Genomic DNA, 23,032 nt, shown 5'->3' on the forward strand with positions numbered 1-23,032 from the left:
GAACTCTTATATGAAGCACTGTGTGGAACCACTGTGGGTGCCTCCAGGAACCAAATTTAATTTTTTTTATTATTTTTTATTATTTGTATTAAATGAACTTCATTTGTTACTACGGTTACCATTAACTTCTATTATAATAAACAAACTGAACCAAATACAAAATAAGAATTGTTTATTACATATTTTAGATCCATTTTAATACATACACTTCAATGCACTTGGGGAAAAAAAGCTAGTAATAGATTAATATCAATGAATACACACAAAAAAAATTGTATAATACATAAGTAACATGAATAATCAATCATGTGTATACAATAGGCTACACAAGAAAAGACATCTCAACAAAATGCATAGAAAACACATGTTCCATGTAATAAATCAATGTAAAAAATTAAAATTAACAAATTAAAAATGTCCATGTTCACTTAATTTTAAAACGTGTTTCAGTTCGCTTAAGTCTGACGCTACTGTTTCCAAGTCCAAAAGCTCTCTCAGATGCCAAAAACAAACAACAAAAAGTGCTAATATGCACTCATTGTTCTGTAATATTCCTGAAAATTATGATCCTATAACCTTTATCTCTATTCCGAAATCTCAGATGGTTTAGTTATTCAGATATTTTGAATCATAAAATGTTGAAGTCTGGGATGCCGTGAGACTGGAGACTGTAATGTACACTATGGCTTTTGAAAAGCTTAAATGTGTGACTTGAATCAACAGTGTTCATAAATGGTTGTTGAGTATTCTCAATATCTAGAAACAAGATAAAGGAAGTAGAGTAGAGGCTTCGACCCGGAAACAGTATTCCTTATGTCACAACAAGCAGAAAACATTTTCCATTTTAACAGAGTTAAGGTGCAGTAAAATGATCTGTTGTTCTGTGAATGTTCACTGGTGAATTCAGTCAATTCAATAAGAATCCACACGATCAGCAATTTTGTGTGGTGCTTCATACATTACATTGCTACACTGCTGACAGTGGTCAATGGACCTTTTTGCCAGTGTAATTTCACAAAATTCACAAATGTGACGCACCTTTACTCACTGCAACATAAAATGCAATCAATTATAAAATCTTCACAAGGGACATGTGAGGTACTTAACGAGTTAGAAAAGTGAAAAGGTGCATCAGCTTCATTTTCTGTTTGTTTTTCCTCTTTTCTGGTGGATGTTCCAGGCACTTCAGTGATTTTCAGGTCTACAGGAGGATTTTTATTCCTGTTCAAACTTGTATTTCAGCTTACCGAGATCCCTGCAAAGTACAAAATTTACTGTTAGTAAGGTTATTAAAGTGATAGTTGTGAAATTTAAATAATTTCCTCAGCCTTGTGACGTTCCAAACCTGTTTGACTTCCTGTCTGTGGAACCCAAAGCAGATCTCAGGCATAATGCAACCCCTGTCACCGTCCGCTTTCACTGCATGAATCACAAGCAGAAAAAAATTGTGTAAATCATTCATGAAACCATTCTTATGTACACTTGTCTAGTTCAATTCAATGCAACAATTTATGTAAAAATGGTTAAGCTCCAAAAATGTCCCAGAAAAGATCCTAAAAATAATCAATGAATTCACAACTCATGTGTTATGGTTTGTGTTGTAAGTTTTATGAAGCCATTTAATAGCTTTTTTCTTTTTTTTGTCGAAAAAGACCAAACTTGAAGTTATAATTCAGGGTTCAAATGTCTTATATTCAAATGCATATGATTAAGGTATAGCCTATAAAAAATGCATAGCATTATTGGCTCCAAACCTGTAATATTACATGAATGTAACATGAATGAGATTTGAGAGCATGAGGGAAGAAGATTTTCAGAGAATAACTGATTAAAAAACACAAGTACACAGTCAAACAATACAATTGCACACAGAGAAAGTTCATAGTAATAAAGTACTTGCATGTGGTGCAGGTACTTACTGTAATTCAATGTTGCCACTGAAACATTGTAACGTTACTGGTTGTTCTGGGGAAACAAAATAACAAAGCTGATTATTCACAACATAGTATTTATTGACCAGTAAATGGCTTTAAAATGGTATTTGAGAGAATGAGGGCACCTGTAGTAAGTAAAGTTAGGCTAAACAAAAACAGACCAAACTATATTAACCTGCTTTTGTTATTCACAACAAACGCCAATGACGACAGCAGGAATCAGCTAAATTAGTTAGGCTGTATATCAGCAATTTGAAGACACAGTTGTACAGAATATATTTAATTGAATGACTAACTTTAAATCAATCTAAGACAATAAGTCAATAATTTCCATTTGTTCATTAGATCAACGTAGTTAGCATCGCGGCTAAAACGTCATACCAGATACTGTACATGTCAATAAACGAGTGGTAAACACTGTAAAAACGTAGTAATGTATAATAAATTTAGTTTATATATGTGTGTGTTTGAATATATAGTGAGTATTTATATTTCTTTGGCGAGTTTACAAACCTTGTAACGGAGAGCCGAACAAACAGCGGAAGCTTTGATGAGGAGAGCCGTTACTTTCAAAGTCGATGACGTCGATCAGCTGAGCTTTGTTGCGCGCGAGCAGCGCGAGCATCACTGAAGTGACGACAGCAGAGGAATAGCAGCAGTTTCGTGACTGAATAAAACCTTTATCCTCCTGGTTCTTCTTCTTCAAATAATAATTTATGAAGAAGTAAAAAATATTATTTTATTACTATTATTTATTCAATAATAATTAATTAATTTTTATTATTAATATTATTATTATTTAGTGTTGTTGTTTAAGGTTTAAATTAATCAATAAAATAGGCCTATACTAAATAAATGTAAGCTACCCAAGTGAAAAAGACTATAGTTACTGTTAAATGTATTAAAATGCATTAAAGTAGGTTATATTTGTATTGAAGGCCTACTAACAACACACTCAAGTACATTTTTAATAGTAGCCTACGTATTTTTCACCTGGGTATACTGAATCAAATTTAAGTAATAATAGGATAATAATAATATCATTCTGGCCTCACTGAACCATTGGGTTCCTCCAGATGCTGGCTTTAACATAAGAGATCCTCCAGGAACCACTTAAATGTTAAAAGATCTTCCAATAACCCTTTTATCACATTTAAGTTCCTCTATTTCCCCCCAAAGCACTTCGAGGTCTCATAGTAATGAAAAGGTGACTCCAGAACCTCTGAACTAAATACAAAGTGCTTAAAGGATCCCATAAGTTCCAGCAAGAACCTCAAATATTGTCAATGCTCCTCCAGTAATCCTACTATGAGAAAGAGCTTTGAGGCACTTAAATTACATTTTGAAGTTCCTTGAGTATCCGACAGGATATTTGAGGCTCCTTTAGTTTTTACAGTGTAGGGCCGTAATGCATGGTGTTTAGGCGAGTGACAAAAATCACAATATCCTGAAAGTCATGTTTTACTCTCTCTCTCTCTCTCTCTCTCTCTCTCTCTCTCTCTCTCTCTCTCTCTCTCTCTCTCTCTCTCTCTCTCTCTCTCTCTCTGTGTGTGTGTGTGTGTGTGTGTGTGTAGGGCCGTAATGCATGGTGTTTAGGCGAGTGACAAAAATCACAATATCCTGAAAGTCATGTTTTACTCTCTCTCTCTCTCTCTCTCTCTCTCTCTCTCTCTCTCTCTCTCTCTCTGTGTGTGTGTGTGTGTGTGTGTGTGTGTGTGTGTGAGTGTGTGTGTGTGTGAGCGCGCGCTCGCGCACGAGAGAGAGAAAGCGCTTCTCACGGCATTGTTTTCTTTCGGTTTGATTCATGCGTAATTTACGCACAGACAATGAACCTTTGACACGGCTTCGTTTTTTAGCAGTCTATGTTTCAAAGGTAACTAATAATTTCTCACATAGGACAATGTAGGCACAAGCACAGCCATGCAGTCAGTCCTTAGACATAACAACTTTCATCTTGCGGCAACACAAATTTGCATTTACTATATGGAAAATAATTAGATTTTTGTGTTTTTTCCTCTTATAAAATTGAGGGTACCGTCACCAAAACTGGAATTTAAAGGGTTAAAATCCTGAAATTGAATAAATATGTGGTATGTATGATGAGGACTGATGCTGGTTAAAATATTGAACTCAGTCAAAGTGGAAAAAAATAATAATATATAATAGTTTTATGGCAGTGTTTAGAGTGGACATTTTTGTCCCTTAACGCACTCAACGGTGTCAAATATATAATGCAGCCCAAGGGTTAAAAAAACGTTTTTGTATTTTTTATTTTTATTTTATTTAGTAAATTGTAACAAAAAACAAGACAAATATTGTAAATACAGTTCACAATGTATAAAACAAAGAATAACAACAACAACTAAAGTATAAAATGAACATGTATGTAAAATAATAATAATAAAAAAAATGATAGTAATAAAATACAGAAATAAAAGTGCTTTATATTATCAGGGCAGTTATATGAATTTGAAAAGCTTTAACATTTGTTTTGTTTTTAATAAGCTTTGTGTTTTGTGATCTAATGTTTGAAAGAGTTTCAAAGTATATTGTGAGATCGGTGTTATAAAAGGTAATATACGAGGGTTTCTTTTGAGTTATTTTTTGTCTTATGAATATAAAACTTCATCAAAATAATTAAAAGATTGATAATATAATTTTGTTTTTCAGAAAAATATGGGTTTTGAAAACAAAGTAAAATGTCATGAGGTTTTAAATTAAGATTTGTGTTTAATTTTTTTGTCATTTCTATTTTAAAGTCAGTCCAGAAAGAAATAGAAAAAGGGCAAAATTAAATGTTTGATATCTTCAAGTGATGTGTTACTAAAAGTGCATTTATCACAAACAGTATGAATATATCTACTAATGGCTGCATTTACAGGATATGAATAATTTTGTTCATTACTTCTTTTACTTTATTAGAAATAGCATATTTATAGGGTAATGTCCAAATGCTGTGCCAAGATATACAATAAGGTTTAAGCCATTTTGATTTACATGGAGGACTGGATCCGGCATTAAAGGAATTTCTTATAAAATTGTTATTAAAACCTTTATCAAATAAGGAGAGACCATTTACAAAAAGTTGAGGATTTTGTAAGGTTGTATTATTAATATCTAAATCCGGGAATTTGGTTCAGATTATTATCCCATTAGGGATAGCCTTAATTACTTTATTCAATTCTTTTTCATTTACAAATAAATCATATTTTGAAATAAAATTAGGGTACGTGTAAATTGCAAATTCTTGTCAATAAGCTGGTTTACAATTAAAATGTTGTGCTGAACCCAATTCTCCATGACTTCAATGACTTTTTATGAATTATATCACCATTAGTAATGGCTTGCTCTAACTGTTGCTCTGGTCTTCGTCAACAACACGCGCTTCTGCACCTCCTGCTGGTGAGATTGACTAACAGCAGATGGAGAGTGTACTCGGCAATCTACTTTTCTGTTTTCCCCTTCACCAAATACTCAACTTTTCTGTCTCTATTAATACATTTATTTTTCTTTATTTCTTTTTTTTTTATTTCTAGATTATTTTGTCACCAGGCATGTTCTCAATGTCATTTTATTATATATAGATATCATTTCTATTTATTTATTTTTTAAGAAACGTTTGTTGGACTAAATATTATTTTAGATAATATTTTTATGTTTTATAAACGATATATAATTAACGTTTCGGATTGAATGACGTAGTATGTGTTGGCATGTCAATCAAAGTTCCTAACGCAGTTCATTGGCTCCACTGGGTTTTGTTAGGAGCGTTTCTAGGATACGAGCGGACGGGACTGTCGCTCTTATTGATGTGTACTGAAAGATTTTGATGATATAACGTTTATACTGCTTAGAATACGATTAAAATGTCTGATAACGAAGGAGAACAAGCCGGGCCAAAGAGTACCTTTACCACCTATATGTCTGAAGGTGACCAGCTGTTTCAGAAGGGCGAGTATGTCAAAGCTATCGAGTGCTTTTCCACGGTGAGCTGATAACTATGCGAACACACATATCGCATTGCTTACTTTCAGACTAAATTAAATGGATTGCTTTTATTTATTTATTGCATAAATCATACATACATGTTTATTCATTCATTCATTCAAAAAAGGAACAGGAAGAAGAAAATATTATGGTAACGTTAGCTGTCGCTTATTTGTGCACATCAAAAGGAAAAACAAAAACAAAAAACAGCTGCTTTATGAACGGATCAACCCCAATCCTCACCCCAAACACCAAACATTTTCAGTAATACCTATCTTTACACTTAGCCTAATTATCATTATTTTAAGCGTGTTAGTCATCATTTTTCTTGTAACATCCTGTATTTTTTCCTTATACAAATTCTTAAATTTTCAAACACTTTTGCATCACTTCGGTTATTGGTCCAAGGTGATCCACAGTTTAACTCCGTAAATAGACAAACACATCTGTGTTTGTGTTGTACGTGCGAAAAGAGTTTTAAATGATATTGCCTTCTATGGCCATCTTCCTCTGATACAAGAGTGAATACATTTTGTAAAACCACAGGCAGAACTCTCTGCTTAGCTTTCCACATAAAAATCAAAATCTTCAAATCAACCAAATCTTTGAATTTTAGAAGTCCAGAATTTACAAATAAATTATTAGTGTGTTCTCTGTAGCCTGTCTTGTTGATAATCCTTAATGCTTTTTTCTGTAACAAAAACAGAGATCTTGTGTTACTAGGGTATGTATTACCCCAGACTTCTGTGCAGTGTCCAAAATATGGGAGTATTAGGGAATTGTACAACATATGCAATGAAGAATAGTCTAAAACATCTTTAACTTTATACAAGACCCCAATACTTTTACAAACTTTACTCTTAATATAAACTATGTGATTTTCCAATTCAATTTATCATCCAAAATAACACCTAAAAATGTTATCTCATTAACTCTTTCAATATCAGTTCCTTCAATTGCTATTCTTACATTATCTTTCTTTTTACAATTCCCAAAAATCATGTATTTTGTTTTCTCCCAATTTAAACATTATTTTTTTCTGTCAAACCATTTCTTAATTTTTCCCAGTTCTGAATTTATATTTTCTGTAATTCCTGACAGATTATTTCCAGAATAAAAAATGTTGGTATCATCGGCAAACACTAAAACTGTAATACTTTAGACACTTCGCAGAGGTCATTAATGAGCAAAATAAAAAGTAATGGGCCAAAAACGGACCCTTGTGGAACTCCACATATTATATATTTTAACTCAGATCTTTGACCATTAATTTGAACAAACTGCTGTCGATTGTTGAGATAACTTTTGAGCCATTGATGAGCTGGACCCCTAATGCCATAGTTGTATGATTTTGACAATAGCAGACTGTGATTTGTGGTGTCGAATGCTTTGCTTAAGTCGATGAAGACCCCCACTGTGTGTTGCTTATTCTCAGTTCTCAGACTTTAGCGACCTTCATCTTCTCAGGAAAGACACCCGAATGTATAGACAAATTAAAATTAAAAGTCAGTGGATTAACAATACAGTCAATGGTCCTTTTTACAATGGTCATGTCAAGTTTCACATTTGCTAACAATAGACGCAATTTCATTTTCCTGAACCTCACCCAGGAACATGGACTGCATTATTCTACTTTCCATTCTACACGTAGCATTTTGACTTTGGTTTGATATATCAATTGATTTGGCAATATTTTCCCCAATATTAATAAAAAATGAGTTAAATTCATTGGCCACATCTATGCTATTGTTCATAACAGTTTCATTGCACACAAAATATTCAGGTAACTTTATATGTTGTGAGTTTGCTTTTATGATATTAATAAATATTATTTACATGTTATTTAATTATATTTTACATTTAATAAGCGTCTTCTCTGCTATCCAACAGGCTTTAAGTTTACAGCCGGATGATAAGAGCTGTCTGGTCGCCAGATCCAGGTGTTATGTGAAATTAGGTGATGCAGAGAGCGCGCTGAAAGACGCCGAGACCTCCCTCAAAGACAACAAAAACTACTTCAAGGTGTTCATCCGTCCTAGCTTCCCTTTTTCCTTTTGTCTCTCATCGTTTGTTCCAAAAGTTCCCAGCAGCCACAGCTCTCTGAGTCAATGTATGTGTACCTGTAGTAAGACTCTTGTCCTGAAGGGGGCGAATTTACTGATACTACAGAAAAAGTGACCTTTATATCACAAGCTTTATATATAACACAGAATATTACAAATATAACTTTTGTGAATGAATATACTGTTTAGGATTAACACTAACAATTTTAAGGCAAAAATGACACTTGGTGAAACATGACTCTACCTGTGAGGGGAACATCCACTAAAATGCTAAATAGCCAGGAAAAGAGGTTAGTTCTGTGGAAAGTGTACCGTTAGCTTTTCACATGACACTTAGATTGGTATTTTGTATGTAATCCAATTAAATTCATAAATCTTTAACTGTGGCTTTTTTGGATCCACTATATAACCTCTCTAAAAAGCACAGTAAAAGCACATCTGAATCATCTGATGTTTATCAAAGGTTTGGGGTCACTATTCATTCACAAAGGATGCATTAAATTGATCAAAAGTGATAGTAAATACATAATTTTCACATAATAAAATAAAAAATGTTGTAAAGTCAAGAGCGATATCATTGTGCAGCGTTTACCTCAGTAAGTTGACTGAGTGGGTCTCTGAGCTGGTGTGAGTGACTGGAGGCGGGGCTAATCTGAAATATTTATGAATACGCGTATACTAAATGAAGCAAGGATGTAGAGTTAAAAAAAAACTTGTCATTTTGGTGATCAGAGATGAGTTTTAAGCGATAAAATGATTGACTACAGGGGGACTTTAAGCAGCACAACTGTTTTCAACATTGATCATAAAAAAAAATGCTTGAGCACCAAAGCAGCATCTCAGAATATCAGAATGATCATGTGACAATGAATGAAGACTGGAGTAATGATGCTGAAAATTACATTTCAAAAATTATTAAAATATAAGACAATTCTATTCAATTTTTTTTATAATAGTTCACAATATTCCTGTTTTTACTGTATTTCTGATGTGCTAACAAGTCACCTGATTCTCTCTGGTTCTCCATCCTGTGTCCTGCAGGGTCTGTATCAGAAGGCTGAAGCCCTCTACACTATGGGGGATTTTGAGTTTGCATTGGTCTACTATCACAGAGGCCATAAGCTACGTCCAGAGCTACAGGAGTTCAGACTGGGAATCCAGAAAGCTCAAGAGGCAATCGAGAACTCAGTGGGCAGTGAGTCCTTAGACACAACATGATGAGAAATGAGGAGTTCATGTTTTGGTTCCACAACAAAGTGACTTAAGTTAGTAACCCTCATCTGCCTCTCTCTCCCCGACCTAAAAGCTCCTTCCTCTGTGAAGTTGGAGAATAAAGGAGACCTGTCTTTCTTCTACAACGGGGTGAGCTATCTCTTGCTCGTTCTCTCTCTTCCGTTATGCCACCTACCCCGTCACTCATACCACACCGTCACACCATTGTTAATAATGTACGTTTATGTTCATTTTAGCAGTTAGTAATGCATATTTGTTTGTTTGATGCGTTCCCAAAGGTTCGTCCCAAGGATTTGAATCATTCTCATAAGAAGGAATCCAAAAAGCATGGCCAGAAGAAGAGCAAATATGAAAAAGCAGCCAAGCAACTTCTGGGAGAACTGTACAGTGACAGAGAATTCTTAGATAAACTTCTACAAGATGAAGGTGTGTGTTTTCATGTTTTTTAGGACTTGTTTGATGTTAGTTTGCATCTATGATGGTGTATATTCTATATAAAGTATGGCAATCTGCTCCCATACAGATCTTATAAAAGGTAAGATTGGAACTGGAGAGCGTGTGCAAGATCTGATCGTGGGCTGTATCTCCTATCTGGACACGCGGACAGCATTCTGGCAGCAGCAGAAGCCCATCTATGCTCGTCAACGAGACCGAACACTAGTGCAGCAGCGGTGGAGCCGGGTTCAACACAAGCCACCCTCAGACCCAACCCGATATGTCCTCGCCAGTCTGGAGGATATTGACAAAGGTGAACCTCTGCAGAGTTCAAAGTTCACAGCATTAGGTTCCTAACAAGAACGTTTCAGCATTAGTTGCATACTCATGTTGCACATGCAAAATCATAAACTACTGTCAAAGTTGGGGGTCAGTAAGATTTTTTTTAATGTTTTTGAAATAAATATTTGATGCTCATCAAGGCTGCATTTGTTCGATCATATTGGGAAATATTGTTATGGTTTAAAAGAATTTCTGTTTTAAAAATGTAATTTATTCCTTTTGGCCAAGCTGGATTTTCAGCATTATTACTCCAGTCTTCAGTGTCACATGATCCTTCAGAAATCATTATGATATGCTGATTTGATGCTCAAGAAATTTTTCTTATTGTTATCAATGTTGTAAACAGTTGTACTGCTTAATATTTTTGTGGAAAATTTGATACTTTTGTAACATTATAAATGTCTGAACTGTCACTTTTGATCAGTTTAATGCATCCTTGCTGAATGAAAGATTTATTTATTTATCTTATCTAAAAAAAATCTTACCGACCCCAAACTTGTGAACTGCAGTGTATGCCTATGATTATTAGCTAACTGATGAGTGACTGACCTATGACAACTTGGAGATAATGTTGGAATTATGATCCTAATTATTCTCTAGGTCACTCCACAATGTGTGTGTTAGCAGACCAGATACTTATAACACACCCAGCTGATTATTTACATTTTATTAATGTAAGTTAATAGTGCTTGCTAAGGACATTTGAACAAACCCCTAAATATAACTATGAAACTTTGGTGCATAACTGTGTACCATTTGTGCCATGGACATGAACAATACATCAAATTCTGATACTTGTTGAGAAGTGTTATTACTTTTATAAAGCTGCTGCAGATTTACTGTTGTTCAGCGGATTTTCATGGGTGAAATCCAGTCTTTTCAATGGGAATCCAGTCCACACTTTCTGGAATTTCACATGAGGGCGAAACAAATTTCACAGGAGATTCACATTTGTCACGTGGGTTCACCAAGTTGACCAACAGAAAACTGCTTGATTTGAAAAGGACTTCTGTGAAATTTTACAAAAATTACCAAACCTTAAGAGATTTTTTAGGTGACACATGATTTTTTGCCTGGTGGACAATAAAACAGGCCAAAAAATCCTATAGGGACATCCCGCGTGACGTCACGCCATTTGGAGCAGCCATTTTGACGGAATAGAAAATGCTAAACCGCCGGTGATACTCATAGACAGTATAAACAGAGACGGGCTCTGGTATAAACTACATTGATACTGCAGCTCGTCGCGATATTCTATCATGCCCGAGCGATGCGATCAGATACGTGATCATACAAAAGGAATAAGCCTATCTTTATACCGTATCCCGAAAGAAACAAAACGGAAAAACAAGTGGTTGGCGGCAATATACAGGCAAAACGCTGATGGTGGTGCTTGGCTTCCAACTGTTTGTTATATAAGGTACAAGAAGAAAAATGTAAACAAATAATAAAAGTGCATGTAAAATATACAATAAAGTTGAGATGAAATTATACAAGGTTACTTGACTTTTTACGTCTATTCAGTTTTTGTAACATGTCCATGACAACCGATAGCCTGCTTTTGTATGCTTTTAATGGAGCTCTGGTGTAGCGTGATGGGAAGTGAATAAGGTAACGTCAGCTGTAATGTCACCGAACTCAATGTCAGGAAGTTTTTCTACACATTAAATGCCTGTAAAAAGAATTTGCGGTGCTTCATATGGATCTATGATTCCTATCTTTGTATACTTGATATATATTTTTGTGATGCTAATAAGTGCGATGACATGACGTGAAGAGTTAGCTGAAGCTAATAATAGTGGTGGGGGAAAACTCGATTCTGTTCAGTATCGAGATATTTTGCGCACGCAATTATATCAATACTGTAGCGCAAAGTATTGCAATATTTAGGCTAATTATAAAATAATTATACTAATAATTATATTATTAGTATAATAATATACTCCCTAATATATTACCCACCCCTAATAATAGATCTATTGCCATTAGACAGTCCATAGACAGTATAGCCAATGTGAGTAGCTGACGGATGTATACCGTCAAAATGGCTGACACACGGCTAGGGGTCACGTGACTGGGAGATCCCTATAGACTCATAGAAACAATCTTAGCAACACTCTGGTATCGCATTTGGATTGGCAAACATTTTCAGAAAATGTTCCGTATGTTATTGGGTTTATTGAGAATTATTTGTTTAATTGTCAGCCTTGAGTGCCGGCGATGCAGAAAGCGGCCTGAAGAAGGCCCGTGAGCTCATGAAGGCGGTGAAGGAATGGTCTGAGCAGGCGCTGCCCAATAAGAGAGAAGTGCTTGGAAACCTGCACAGCTGCATTGGTAGAGTCTGGGAATCTCATCGGCCCAATTAGTAGGGAGGTTAAGTGACTTTTGACTTCAAGTCATGATGCAAAGGTCCCCTTTGGTATGGAAGTACCTTAGGGCCATAGAAATAAATTTATCCTAAGACACACGTGAGATCACATTTTGTATCTTATATACACACATTTTTTAAAAATGGCCGCCGACCATACTTGAGAGGCCCATATCTTTGCTTCTGTTATAGCTATAATGACAAATTTGGTATCAACGTGTACATTTTTGGGGTCAAGGAGTCCAATAAAATAGGTTCCAAGACTAAAAAACAATAATGTTGTCCTTACCATGACAATTGGAGGTGAAGTATGCAATTTTTATTAAAAAACACATGCCAAACACACAGTGTTTCGGCACCAGAGGTTTTTTCCTAAAATGTTCGATTTTGACATCTTAATTTCAAAAGGCTATATCTTAAAAGTGATAAAAGATAGAGACTTTCTGTAAATTAGAGAAATATTAAGGATGACCCAAAGTTTATGTAGGGATTACATTTTCCCATCTAATTTGCATATTATGACGTCATTATGGTGGCGGCCATCTTGGATTATAGAATTTTCATGAAAAGTCACGTTTAAATGATAAAATGATCAAATGCAGCACTTCTTTCCCCCCAAAATGTCCCTCACCTTCTGAATGCTATATTGCACAATACTGAATGCTCAGGTACATAGTAAGTAGTAAACAAACTGTGTAAATCATTACTAATAAATGGTAGAAACAAACCGAATGCAAGTAGCGGTTGGCCTTTTGCTGTAGAGATTTTCTATTTACTACATATAGTAAATCATCCTCATTGGCCAAGTACTCAAAAGCCGGCATTCCCATCAGCTTGCGATAGACTATGCATAATAGCCCCTCTGCCCCGTGTCACACCGTCTTTGCTCCTGCTGCGAGCAGCGCGGCCAGATCTGCCTCGCGCGCACGCTGAGTGTGGACAGCTCGGACTACTGTCATTGTCATTGCGACTCCCCACCCTGCCTCCACGTTGCCCCCTAACTGTCCTATGAATACTTCGACCTCGTCTAACATACCCAGTGGCATTAGACAAACAAAGTCTCCACCACAATACTGTCGCGATTGTGAAGAGGCACACACGGTAAAAATCTCCCGCCTCGTTCCCCACAACACTAACACGCCTGCTAACTTCGCGATGAACACTCCGACCCCGAGAAACATTGTTCCCACCACTGACATTGGGTAAAGGACCATCTAAATTGGGCAAAGGATTCACCGTTTGTGCTTGGTGTAGGGCTATACTTTCACTTTCAGAATCAGGCAGATATTCCCCTTCAGAATCAGGGTCCACGAATAGAAGACCCAACACTTCATTGCGGGTAAGCTTTATTGATGCCATTAGATAATAATAATAATAATAATAATCTAATGAAAATACTCGCTGACGTTGACAATATTACTCTGATAAAATGGCTCACTCGCACACTAGCTCCGCTTTTGTTCGCACTGATTCAATGCACTCTAGCTTGAAGATTTTGTATAGAAGCATGACGTTTTTTTGAGTCGGGGATGAAGTATGACATGTCTGCCATCTAATGGAGGGTAGGTTGAACGAAATTTAACACCCTATTTGACAAAATCGGCCGTTTTATTCAGTGGACTGCCTGAGGTGGGACCACGACACCAATCTGCTCCTAGTGACTGATCACTGAATTCGCTATATCTATGCTAAATGTTTTCAAGCGGTCATATGACACACATTCCTCTTTTATGCATGGCCTCCACCAGATATCTACTACCACTTTGCTGGTGTAGTTTCATTGCCAGATATAGCGAAGCTGGTGTTTCCCTCTCTCTTATGTGACGAGGAACACTGCCATGTTTCTTGGATCTGCATCTTACAGAGTTGAAAATTATTTGCTGCCCAATGGATGTTGCAGCCTGGAGCTTCTCAGGTCCAGGAGGTGGCTGATCAATACCTGATCCATCAAGAAGCATGTGTAAGAACAATCTCAGCATGGGAGGGATAGAATCAGCTTCACAGGAAGTTGAGAAGGCACCTGTAAAAGCATGCTTCATGGGGAGATACTCTTGCCGGAGGATTTTGGCTGCTTTGAAGATGATGGAGACATCGGTAGAAGTGTTGTTTTTCATGTTAGCAACAGCTTTGCTCAGGTCATCATCAAATACAACAGACCAGACACGATTTATTTGTACTGATCTGATGTCAGGAATCAGGCGTTCAATATCCTTCAGAAGGCGTGTGGTGTTGCATTTGATGTTTGGAAATCCAAGATCAGCAATGCGCTCGTCATAGAGGGCTGTCAAGTCAGACATTGCCAGTGATTCCCCTGAGCAACGATAGTCCTCGATGTATTCGAGCAACTCATTGAGGACATGTGCTCTGATGACCTGAGTTGCATTACTTTCAGTTGAGTCACATCCAACAGTTTCTGCTTTTCTATATAGCCTAGTCAGGCATGCACTATGATAAACAGTATTAATAGCAACCATGTCACCAGCAGCTAGTTCAGCCAATAGATGCCTGTCACCCACCACCTGAGCACATTCTTTCACTTTTCTATCCAAGCCAAGGGTGGCAGCCCTCCTCAGTTCCTTTTTTTTGCCCACTTCACCACAGAAGAGACACAGTTTACCAAATGGTTCACATGATGATGTTGAGGGTCTGGGTAAAGCGAGTGTGGTGGACTTGTCACTCATGCGCCATGTTTTTACTGGACTCACAGACTCTTCATGCTTTTTTCTTTTTCTTGCTCTCTCAACTTTTTGTTTATCAATCGCATTTCTGCAGCTTTTGTGCCACACCATAGGATTTTGAATCATCAGCTAAACTACATCCTGACTACCACCACTAATGTCCTCTATAAACTCAGGCAGATCCCATAATGCCTTCAGCTCCTGGATGTTATCTAAAGCTTCTTTGTAACATGATTGCAATCTTTCAGGATTGTTTCTCAGTTTGAATGATGAAGAGGGATCTATCCATCCATCCATCCATCCATCCATCCATCCATCTTCTTCCGCTTATCCGGGGCCGGGTCGCGGGGGCAGCAGTCTAAGCAGAGATGCCCAGACTTCCCTCTCCCTAGACACTTCCTCCAGGTCTTCCGGGGGGACACCGAGGCGTTCCCAGGCCAGCCGGGAGACATAGTGTCTCCATAGTCTGTCCTAGGTCTTCCCGGGGGTCTCCTCCCAGTGGGACGCGCCCGGAACACCTTCCCGGGAAGGCGTCCAGGAAGCATCCGGAACAGATGCCCGAGCCACCTCAGCTGACCCCTCTCGATGTGGAGGAGCAGCGGCTCTACTCTGAGCTCCTCCCGAGTGACCGAGCTTCTCACCCTATCTCTAAGGGATCGCCCAGCCACCCTGCGGAGAAAGCTCATTTCGGCCGCCTGTATCTGGGATCTTGTCCTTTCGGTCATGACCCAAAGCTCATGACCATAGGTGAGAATAGGAACGTAGATTGACCGGTAAATCGAGAGCTTCGCCTTGCGGCTCAGCTCTTTCTTCACCATGACAGACCGGTACATCGACCGCATTACTGCAAAAGCTGCACCGATCCGTCTGTCAATCTCCCGTTCCATCCTTCCCTCACTCGTGAACAAAACCCAAGATACTTAAACTCCTCCACTTGAGGCAGGAACTCTCCACCAACCTGAAGTGGGCAAGCCACCCTTTTCCGGCCTTGGATTTGGAGGTGTTGATTCTCATCCCAGCCGCTTCACACTCGGCTGCAAACCGTCCCAGTGCATGCTGAAGGTCCTGGTTTGATGAGGCCAACACGACAACATTATCTGCAAAGAGCAGAGACGAAATCGTGTTGTCACCAAACCTGACACCCTCCGGCCCCTGGCTGCGCCTAGAAATTCTGTCCATAAAAATTATGAACAGAACCGGCAACAAAGGGCAGCCCTGCCGGAGTCCAACATGCACCGGGAGTCCCGCAAGCCAACCAGGCCCGATAGGACTCCTTCTTCAGCTTGACGGCATCCCTTACTTCCGGTGTCCACCACCGGGTTCGGGGATTGCCGCCTCGACAGGCACCGGAGACCTTACGGCCACAGCTCCGAGCGGCCGCTTCGACAATGGAGGTGGAGAACATGGTCCACTCGGACTCAATATCTCCAGCCTCCCTCGGGATCCGGTCGAAGCTCCACCGGAGGTGGGAGTTGAAGATCTCTCTGACAGGAGACTCGGTCAAACGTTCCCAGCAGGCCCTCACAGTACACTTGGGTCTGCCGAGTCTGTCCAGCTTCCTCCCCCGCCATCGGATCCAACTCACCACCAGGTGGTGATCAGTTGACAGCTCCACCCCTCTCTTTACCCGAGTGTCCAAGACATACGGCCGCACGTCAGATGAAACGACCACAAAGTCGATCATCGACCTACGGCCTAGGGTGTCCTGGTGCCACGTGCACTGATGGACACCCTTATGCTTGAACATGGTGTTCGTTATGGACAAACTGTAACTAGCACAGAAGTCCAATAACTGAACACCGCTCGGGTTCAGATCAGGGGGGCCGTTCCTCCCAATCACGCCCCTCCAGGTGTCACTGCCACTGCCCACGTGGGCATTGAAGTCCCCCAGTAGAACGACGGAGTCCCCAGTTGGAGCACTTTCCAGCACCCCTCCCAGAGACCCCAAGAAGGCCGGGTACTCTGCACTGCCATTTGGCCCGTAGGCACACACGACAGTGAGAGACCTATCCCCTACCCGAAGGCGCAGGGAAACGACCCTCTCGTTCACCGGGGTGAACTCCAACACATGGCGGCTGAGCTGGGGGGCTATAAGCAAACCCACACCAGCCCACCACCTCTCACCATGGGCAACTCCAGAGTGGTGAAGAGTCCATCCTCTCTCGAGGAGTGTGGTTCCAGAGCCCAAGCCGTGCGTAGAGGTGATCCCAACTATCTCTAGTCGGAACCTCTCAACCTCACGCACAATCTCAGGCTCCTTCCCCGCCAGCGAGGTGACGTTCCACGTCCCTAGAGCTAGCTTCCGTGTCCAGGGATCGGGTTGTCGAGGCCCCCGCCTTCGACTGCCGCCCGATCCTCTCAGCACTGACCCCTTGCGGTCCCTCCTGCAGGTGGTGAGCCCACGGGGGGAGGCCCGGCCACCAGGCACTCGCATACGAGCCCCAACCCCGGGCCTGGCTCCAGGGTGGGGCCCCGGCTGCGCCATACCGTGCGACGTCACGGTCCTCGGTTTAAGAGGGATCTAATGTTTTTTCAATCTTTAGGGCGGACTGACATAGGAAGCATAAACTCTAGTCACGGCATTCCATTATGGCTAATCTGAAAAAAGAAATGAAGTTGCTTTAACATCATAAGAGAGATAATATGAGCATTAACAAGCATTCGCAAAAGTAAAAAAATATCAAATAATGAAGCTAACTAACTAGCTAGCAACATGTAGGCTATGTGCTTGCTTCAATAAAAATGACGCTAACTAGTCACTAGCTAGTTATGATGAAGCTAACTAGTTACTAGCGACCTAGTTATAATGAAGCTAACTAGTTACTAGTTAGCTAGTTACTAGTTATCTAACATTAAAAGCATTTTTCTATTTAATGAGGAAGTCATACGAACCTCAAAGTGTTAACCTGTCACCTCTGACCTTCAACAGCTGTCACAGCTCCTGGTGCAGATGGGATGTGTTGTTGCAGGAACTGATTTGCTATAGGCTACTCCTGACTGGTCGAAATCTCATGCTACTTAGGTCAAATGTAATGTACAGAAGTAGCTGCACTGCTTAAATACAAAATTAAAGTTTTTGAAGGAAAAGATAAGTAAAGTCACTCTGATGACACAATTTTTATGTGAAATGTGCATATTTACCCCCAATTGTCATGGTATGGGGAAAATTTTTGGTTTTTTTAAACTTGAAACCAATTTTATTGGATTCCTTGACCACAAAAATGTACACTTTGACACCAAATTTGTCATTATAGTGATAACAGAAGCAAAGATATGGGCTCTAGAGTATTTTCGGCGCATTGGCGGCCATTTTTGAAAAAACCTGTTTATTTCTGATACAAAGTGTGATCTCACTTGTGTCTTAGGATAAATTTATTTGTATGACCCTAAGGTACTTCCATACCAAAGACGACCTTTGCATCATGACTTGAAGTCAAAGGCCTATTTTTTGGGCTTAACCTCCCTACTAAATACTTAAATATATAATATCAATAGCACAAGAATCAGAGATACAACATTTTCTTTTATGTCCTGTGTAGGCAATGCATTGATGGATCTTGGGAACATGGACAAGGCTCTGCATCATCATGAGAAAGATCTGGAGCTGGCCAAGAAAGGGTGAGCGCTCATGAGAGCAGGAAAACTACCTTTCGTTTTTCTCGGTTGGTTAATTTGGCCTAGCTTTAGCCTAGCATACACATAACACATTATAGACTTCTATAATTCAATGTTAGGCTGCATAGATTAGGTCAGCCGGAACCGGGAACACTCCCCATAAATCCTGATATTAGTCTCTCAGTGTATCCGAGGTTTACCGCAGTCCGCCGGATCCAGGCCGGATCCAGATCTGATGAAGGACCTGAGCCTGGACACGACGACAACGCAGTCCTGAAGTGTCAACCAGTCCCCAGATAAAATGTTGTCGGGATAATTCCGGTTCGTGTGGCTACGCAGACGCGACAAAAAAAATCTGTATTATAAATGTTTAAGGCCAGACAAGTAGTTTATTGAGGGTTGATTTGTAAAGAAGGACTACACGCCTGCGCACATATATATTCAAACGCACATACCTTTGGACTGAACACGTGATGCGCATGTGCGCAACGTCTGCGTTTTCGCGGGTTTGCGTTTTTGAGGTTTGCGCAGAGATAACGGATAATCGTTTGCACCTTCGAACCTATTTCAGGGAGTGCGTTCTCGAGACACCAGCCACTGTTTTGTGCGGACGGCCGGAGCGCGTTAAGGGTTTTCCTGTTAGAACGGTGTCGTGTTAGCGGCCCCTAAGTTAATAACTAATGATCTTCGCAACGGAAGTGAATCAATCAATCAAAACTAACTTTAGCTGAACTATAACTTTATCCTAGAGCTGTTGTAGAGCCTAAACAATCTGTTACGGTAATTTCCTATTATCACTGTAAAGCTGCTTTGAAACAATCCATATTGTTAAAGCGCTATATAAATGAAGTTGACTTGACTTAATAAACTAGTATTCATCAGGTGTGTTTGGTTTGTGCTTCGTGTCATAGCGACCTGATGGACAGTAAATCCAGGGCTCTGGACAACATTGGCCGTGTGTACGCACGGATTGGCAAGTTCCAACAAGCTATAGAAGTGTAAGTGCATTTGCCTTTAATTAATGTTTACTTTGGTGTTGATGTACACACACAAGTCTATTGTAATAGTGATTTTGTTGTGTGTGTGTTTATGTGTGTGTTTGCATAGCTGGGAGGAGAAGGTGCCTCTAGCATGTGGTGGGTTAGAGAAAGCCTGGTTGTTCCATGAGATCGGCCGCTGTTACCTTGAGCTGAAGCGCTATGGCGAAGCACGAGACTATGGCTCCCGCTCGCTCACGGCAGCGGATGACATCACTGATGAGAAATGGCAGCTCAATGCCAGTGTGCTCATGGCGCAGGCCGAATGTGAGTCCAAACTACATCGCCCAGAATCCCAGGAAGTCAGCAGTTTAATGCACTCTGTGACCATGAATAATCTGATTTCCCACAATGCCCAGAATCAATAGGACGTTAATGTGGTCGTTATGTATATTTGATCTACGCCATGCTGTGCGATTACATCACTTTACATCCTCTTTCTCTCTTACATAGTGAAGCAGGGTAACTACAAGGCCAGTGTGTTACACTTTGAGAGAGCACTGGACCGGGCAAAACTGCTGCAGGACGACTCCGCCAGCGAAGCCATCCAGAAGGTCTCACTCTCTCTCCCTCATCCTTCTCACCATCCATCTCACTCGCGGCCTTTTCTATAGTCCCCTTCAAACTACATTAAAAGGACTGAGATTCTGAATCACACAGGATGAGCGCTATTGTTTCTGTGTATGTCACAGAGGACCAATATGGAAGTTATTGTCAGTTTGACTAAAGGTGCGGTCACATTTACCATTGTTCGGCAAATGTTTGCAGGCAAATTCCAGTAATTTCAATTAGAATCCATGCGATCAGAAATTTTGCATGAACAAAAGATTTCCCCTATGCAGATTTTGCATTGGGTTTATATTGGTCACGCTTGGTTTGTAAAGCTGCTTGGTTTGAAAGTGTGAGCCTATGCTTCATACATTGCTACTGATAATGGACAACTGACCTTTTTTGCCAGCAAAATTTTGCCGAAATCTCACTAATGTGAGCACACCTAAAGCCTCACCTCTTGAGACTCTGGTTAGTAATATTCTGCAATGTCTATCCTGTAGAATTCCCTTGAAACTGTTACTCACTGTTAGTCACTCATTTAAATGATCAGGCAACTCCGTCAAGCCACACTACATTTTGTCTTTTGCTTAGTTTCTACTTCTATGGCATCACCCCGTGGGGCTTGTGCATATTGAACATTAAAAGTGGATAAAAAGAGATTGATTATGGAAGCTAAGAAATATTAGCTTATATTATATGACAAAACCACCGTGACTTCCATAAGGAAAGCAATGACAAAGATTATGCTTGGAGAAGCATTTTAGAAGTCATGAAAATAAAAAGTTACGAAAACGTTGTCTTAATTTTATGCCAGGGAAACAGCTGTTCTGGTGTTACATTGCACGCATTACATCTCTGGAATCTTGTTGTGTTGTGCGTAGTTAGTACATGGTGACAGAATACTCATCAATACTAGTTGTTTTGTCATAATATGAACTGATAATTGTAATATTTACATTTTCATTTTTTGCATGTTACCTGATTCTTGACTATCCCGTTGCTCTAATATCATTTTTCTTCATGTTGCTCTGCTATTATTTGACTCACTTTAATCAACTCCTCAATTTCTCGCCCTGCAGGCTCTTCGTGAAGCAAGACACAGAGTGACCCAGTAAGACGAGGAACCCATCTGAATAAAATGTCTGCAATCAAAGTCAGAACTAATGCATCCTTACTAGTGGAATAAAATCTGCCTGAGGAACATTGTGTTGGATTGCATTCGGGTGTCATTGGTTAAGGATTACTTTATGACTGCCTTCTCTGTGCTTGTTTGCATATGGTAAAAATATGTTTTGCATAGTTTTACATAAACAGACTGTCACAGTTTCAGAGTTATAACAAATCATGTCCAAGCGATGTTGCCCAGATAGTGTTAATGTTTTGCTATAGACACACACTTGTGCTGTTACCTTCTGTTGATAAAGAGACATACTCATAATCCAAACATGTCTGAATTGAAAATCATTCAAATGAGTTTAGGTTTGACCTCTAATTAAGTTTACATCCATCTATTGAGTCAATATTGACTTTGCGTATGTGCTCAACAAAAATGAACACAAGTATATGCCCTGACAGATTGCGTATACGAATTGCTGCCAATTTGTTTGTGTGAGAGAGTACGTTTGTGTGGGTTACATCTGCTAATTACGTAAACACACAAACACTTGTGAGAAAGTTCATCTACAATGATAAGCTGAAGCAGCGATTGTTAACTGCAAAACCTGTCAGTGCAATGTCAAAGCGCATAACCACTCAGCATCCCTTCATACATTTCACACGTCCCTCACAGACATCAGCAAGGCACTCAGTTCTGCTAGGTATGCTCTTGTACAACAGGCCTGTAAGCGTACATTCAAAGAATAATATCTTTGCCTATGGATCCTTTTTTAATCTTTCCAAAACCTCAAAAATGTTAAAATGCACAATGGACATTAATACTGTGAAAATTTTAATTGGCATGTATTCATTATAACATAATCTGACAATCTTCATATTCCTTTTGAGTCTGCCAGAAGTCAAGTTCATACTTGATGTGTGTGTGTGTGTGTGTGTGTGTGTGTGTGTGTGTGTGTACTTGTTTTCATGACAACTGAGGACATTTTTATGATAACACACCTGCAAAATGAGGACACTCGGGAAAATACGTGATTTATGAGGACATTTTGGGGGTCCTCATTTTTCAAATGGCTTTAAAAACATACTAAGCAGTGGGGGGTTTTTTTATGTAAAAATGCAGAATGTTTCCTGTGATGGGTAGGGTTAGGGATAGGGGCAGTGTAGGGGGATAGAATATACAGTTTGTACAGTATAAAAACCATTACGCCTATGGAATGTCCTCACAAATCACATAAACATGGCTGTGTGTGTGTGTGTGTGTGTGTGTGTGTGTGTGTGTGTGTGTGTGTGGAGCAAGTGGTGGTTTGTTGTTGTCTCACTAATTGCCTCATCAGGTTCATTTTACTGTTGTTGTAGGTTTATTCTGATTGAGGTGTATTTTAATTCTGATTGAATTTATTGATTAAATTTAATAATCTGTCATAAGAGGACACAGATATCACAATGCATTAAAAATACTGTTCTTCTTTGGCTTTATTGCTCAGTGTTTGGCTATTTCAGGGTTTTGATCTTTCAACAGAGAGAGAATCTCATGTATTTTATTGTATTTAATGAATGTTTAATATTACCTCTAAACTTTGACTAGGCTAGGCATGTTACATTTTAATTGTTCTAGGAACCTCGAAGCATATTTAAATTTTTGTGTATTTTGTGCTACTCCATTACGATGTTC

The 23,032-nt window shown here is 39.3% G+C and overlaps 1 protein-coding gene across 1 annotated transcript; it reads left to right on the forward strand.

Moving 5' to 3' along the window:
• Nucleotides 1-5,650: 5,650 nt before the first annotated feature.
• Nucleotides 5,651-21,659, forward strand: LOC307155626 (outer dynein arm-docking complex subunit 4). Its single transcript, XM_079866409.1, has 12 exons — nucleotides 5,651-5,920; nucleotides 7,812-7,943; nucleotides 9,026-9,179; nucleotides 9,291-9,346; nucleotides 9,496-9,643; nucleotides 9,741-9,965; nucleotides 12,200-12,328; nucleotides 18,580-18,658; nucleotides 19,567-19,653; nucleotides 19,763-19,959; nucleotides 20,146-20,246; nucleotides 21,324-21,659. Exons 1-12 carry the CDS (start codon nucleotides 5,801-5,803, stop codon nucleotides 21,357-21,359), a joined length of 1,464 nt encoding a protein of 487 aa, XP_079722535.1. The 5' UTR covers nucleotides 5,651-5,800; the 3' UTR covers nucleotides 21,360-21,659.
• Nucleotides 21,660-23,032: the final 1,373 nt, after the last annotated feature.

This window comes from Squalius cephalus, assembly GCF_949319135.1.
Source record: "Squalius cephalus genome assembly, chromosome: 1".
Taxonomy (NCBI): domain Eukaryota; kingdom Metazoa; phylum Chordata; class Actinopteri; order Cypriniformes; family Leuciscidae; genus Squalius; species Squalius cephalus.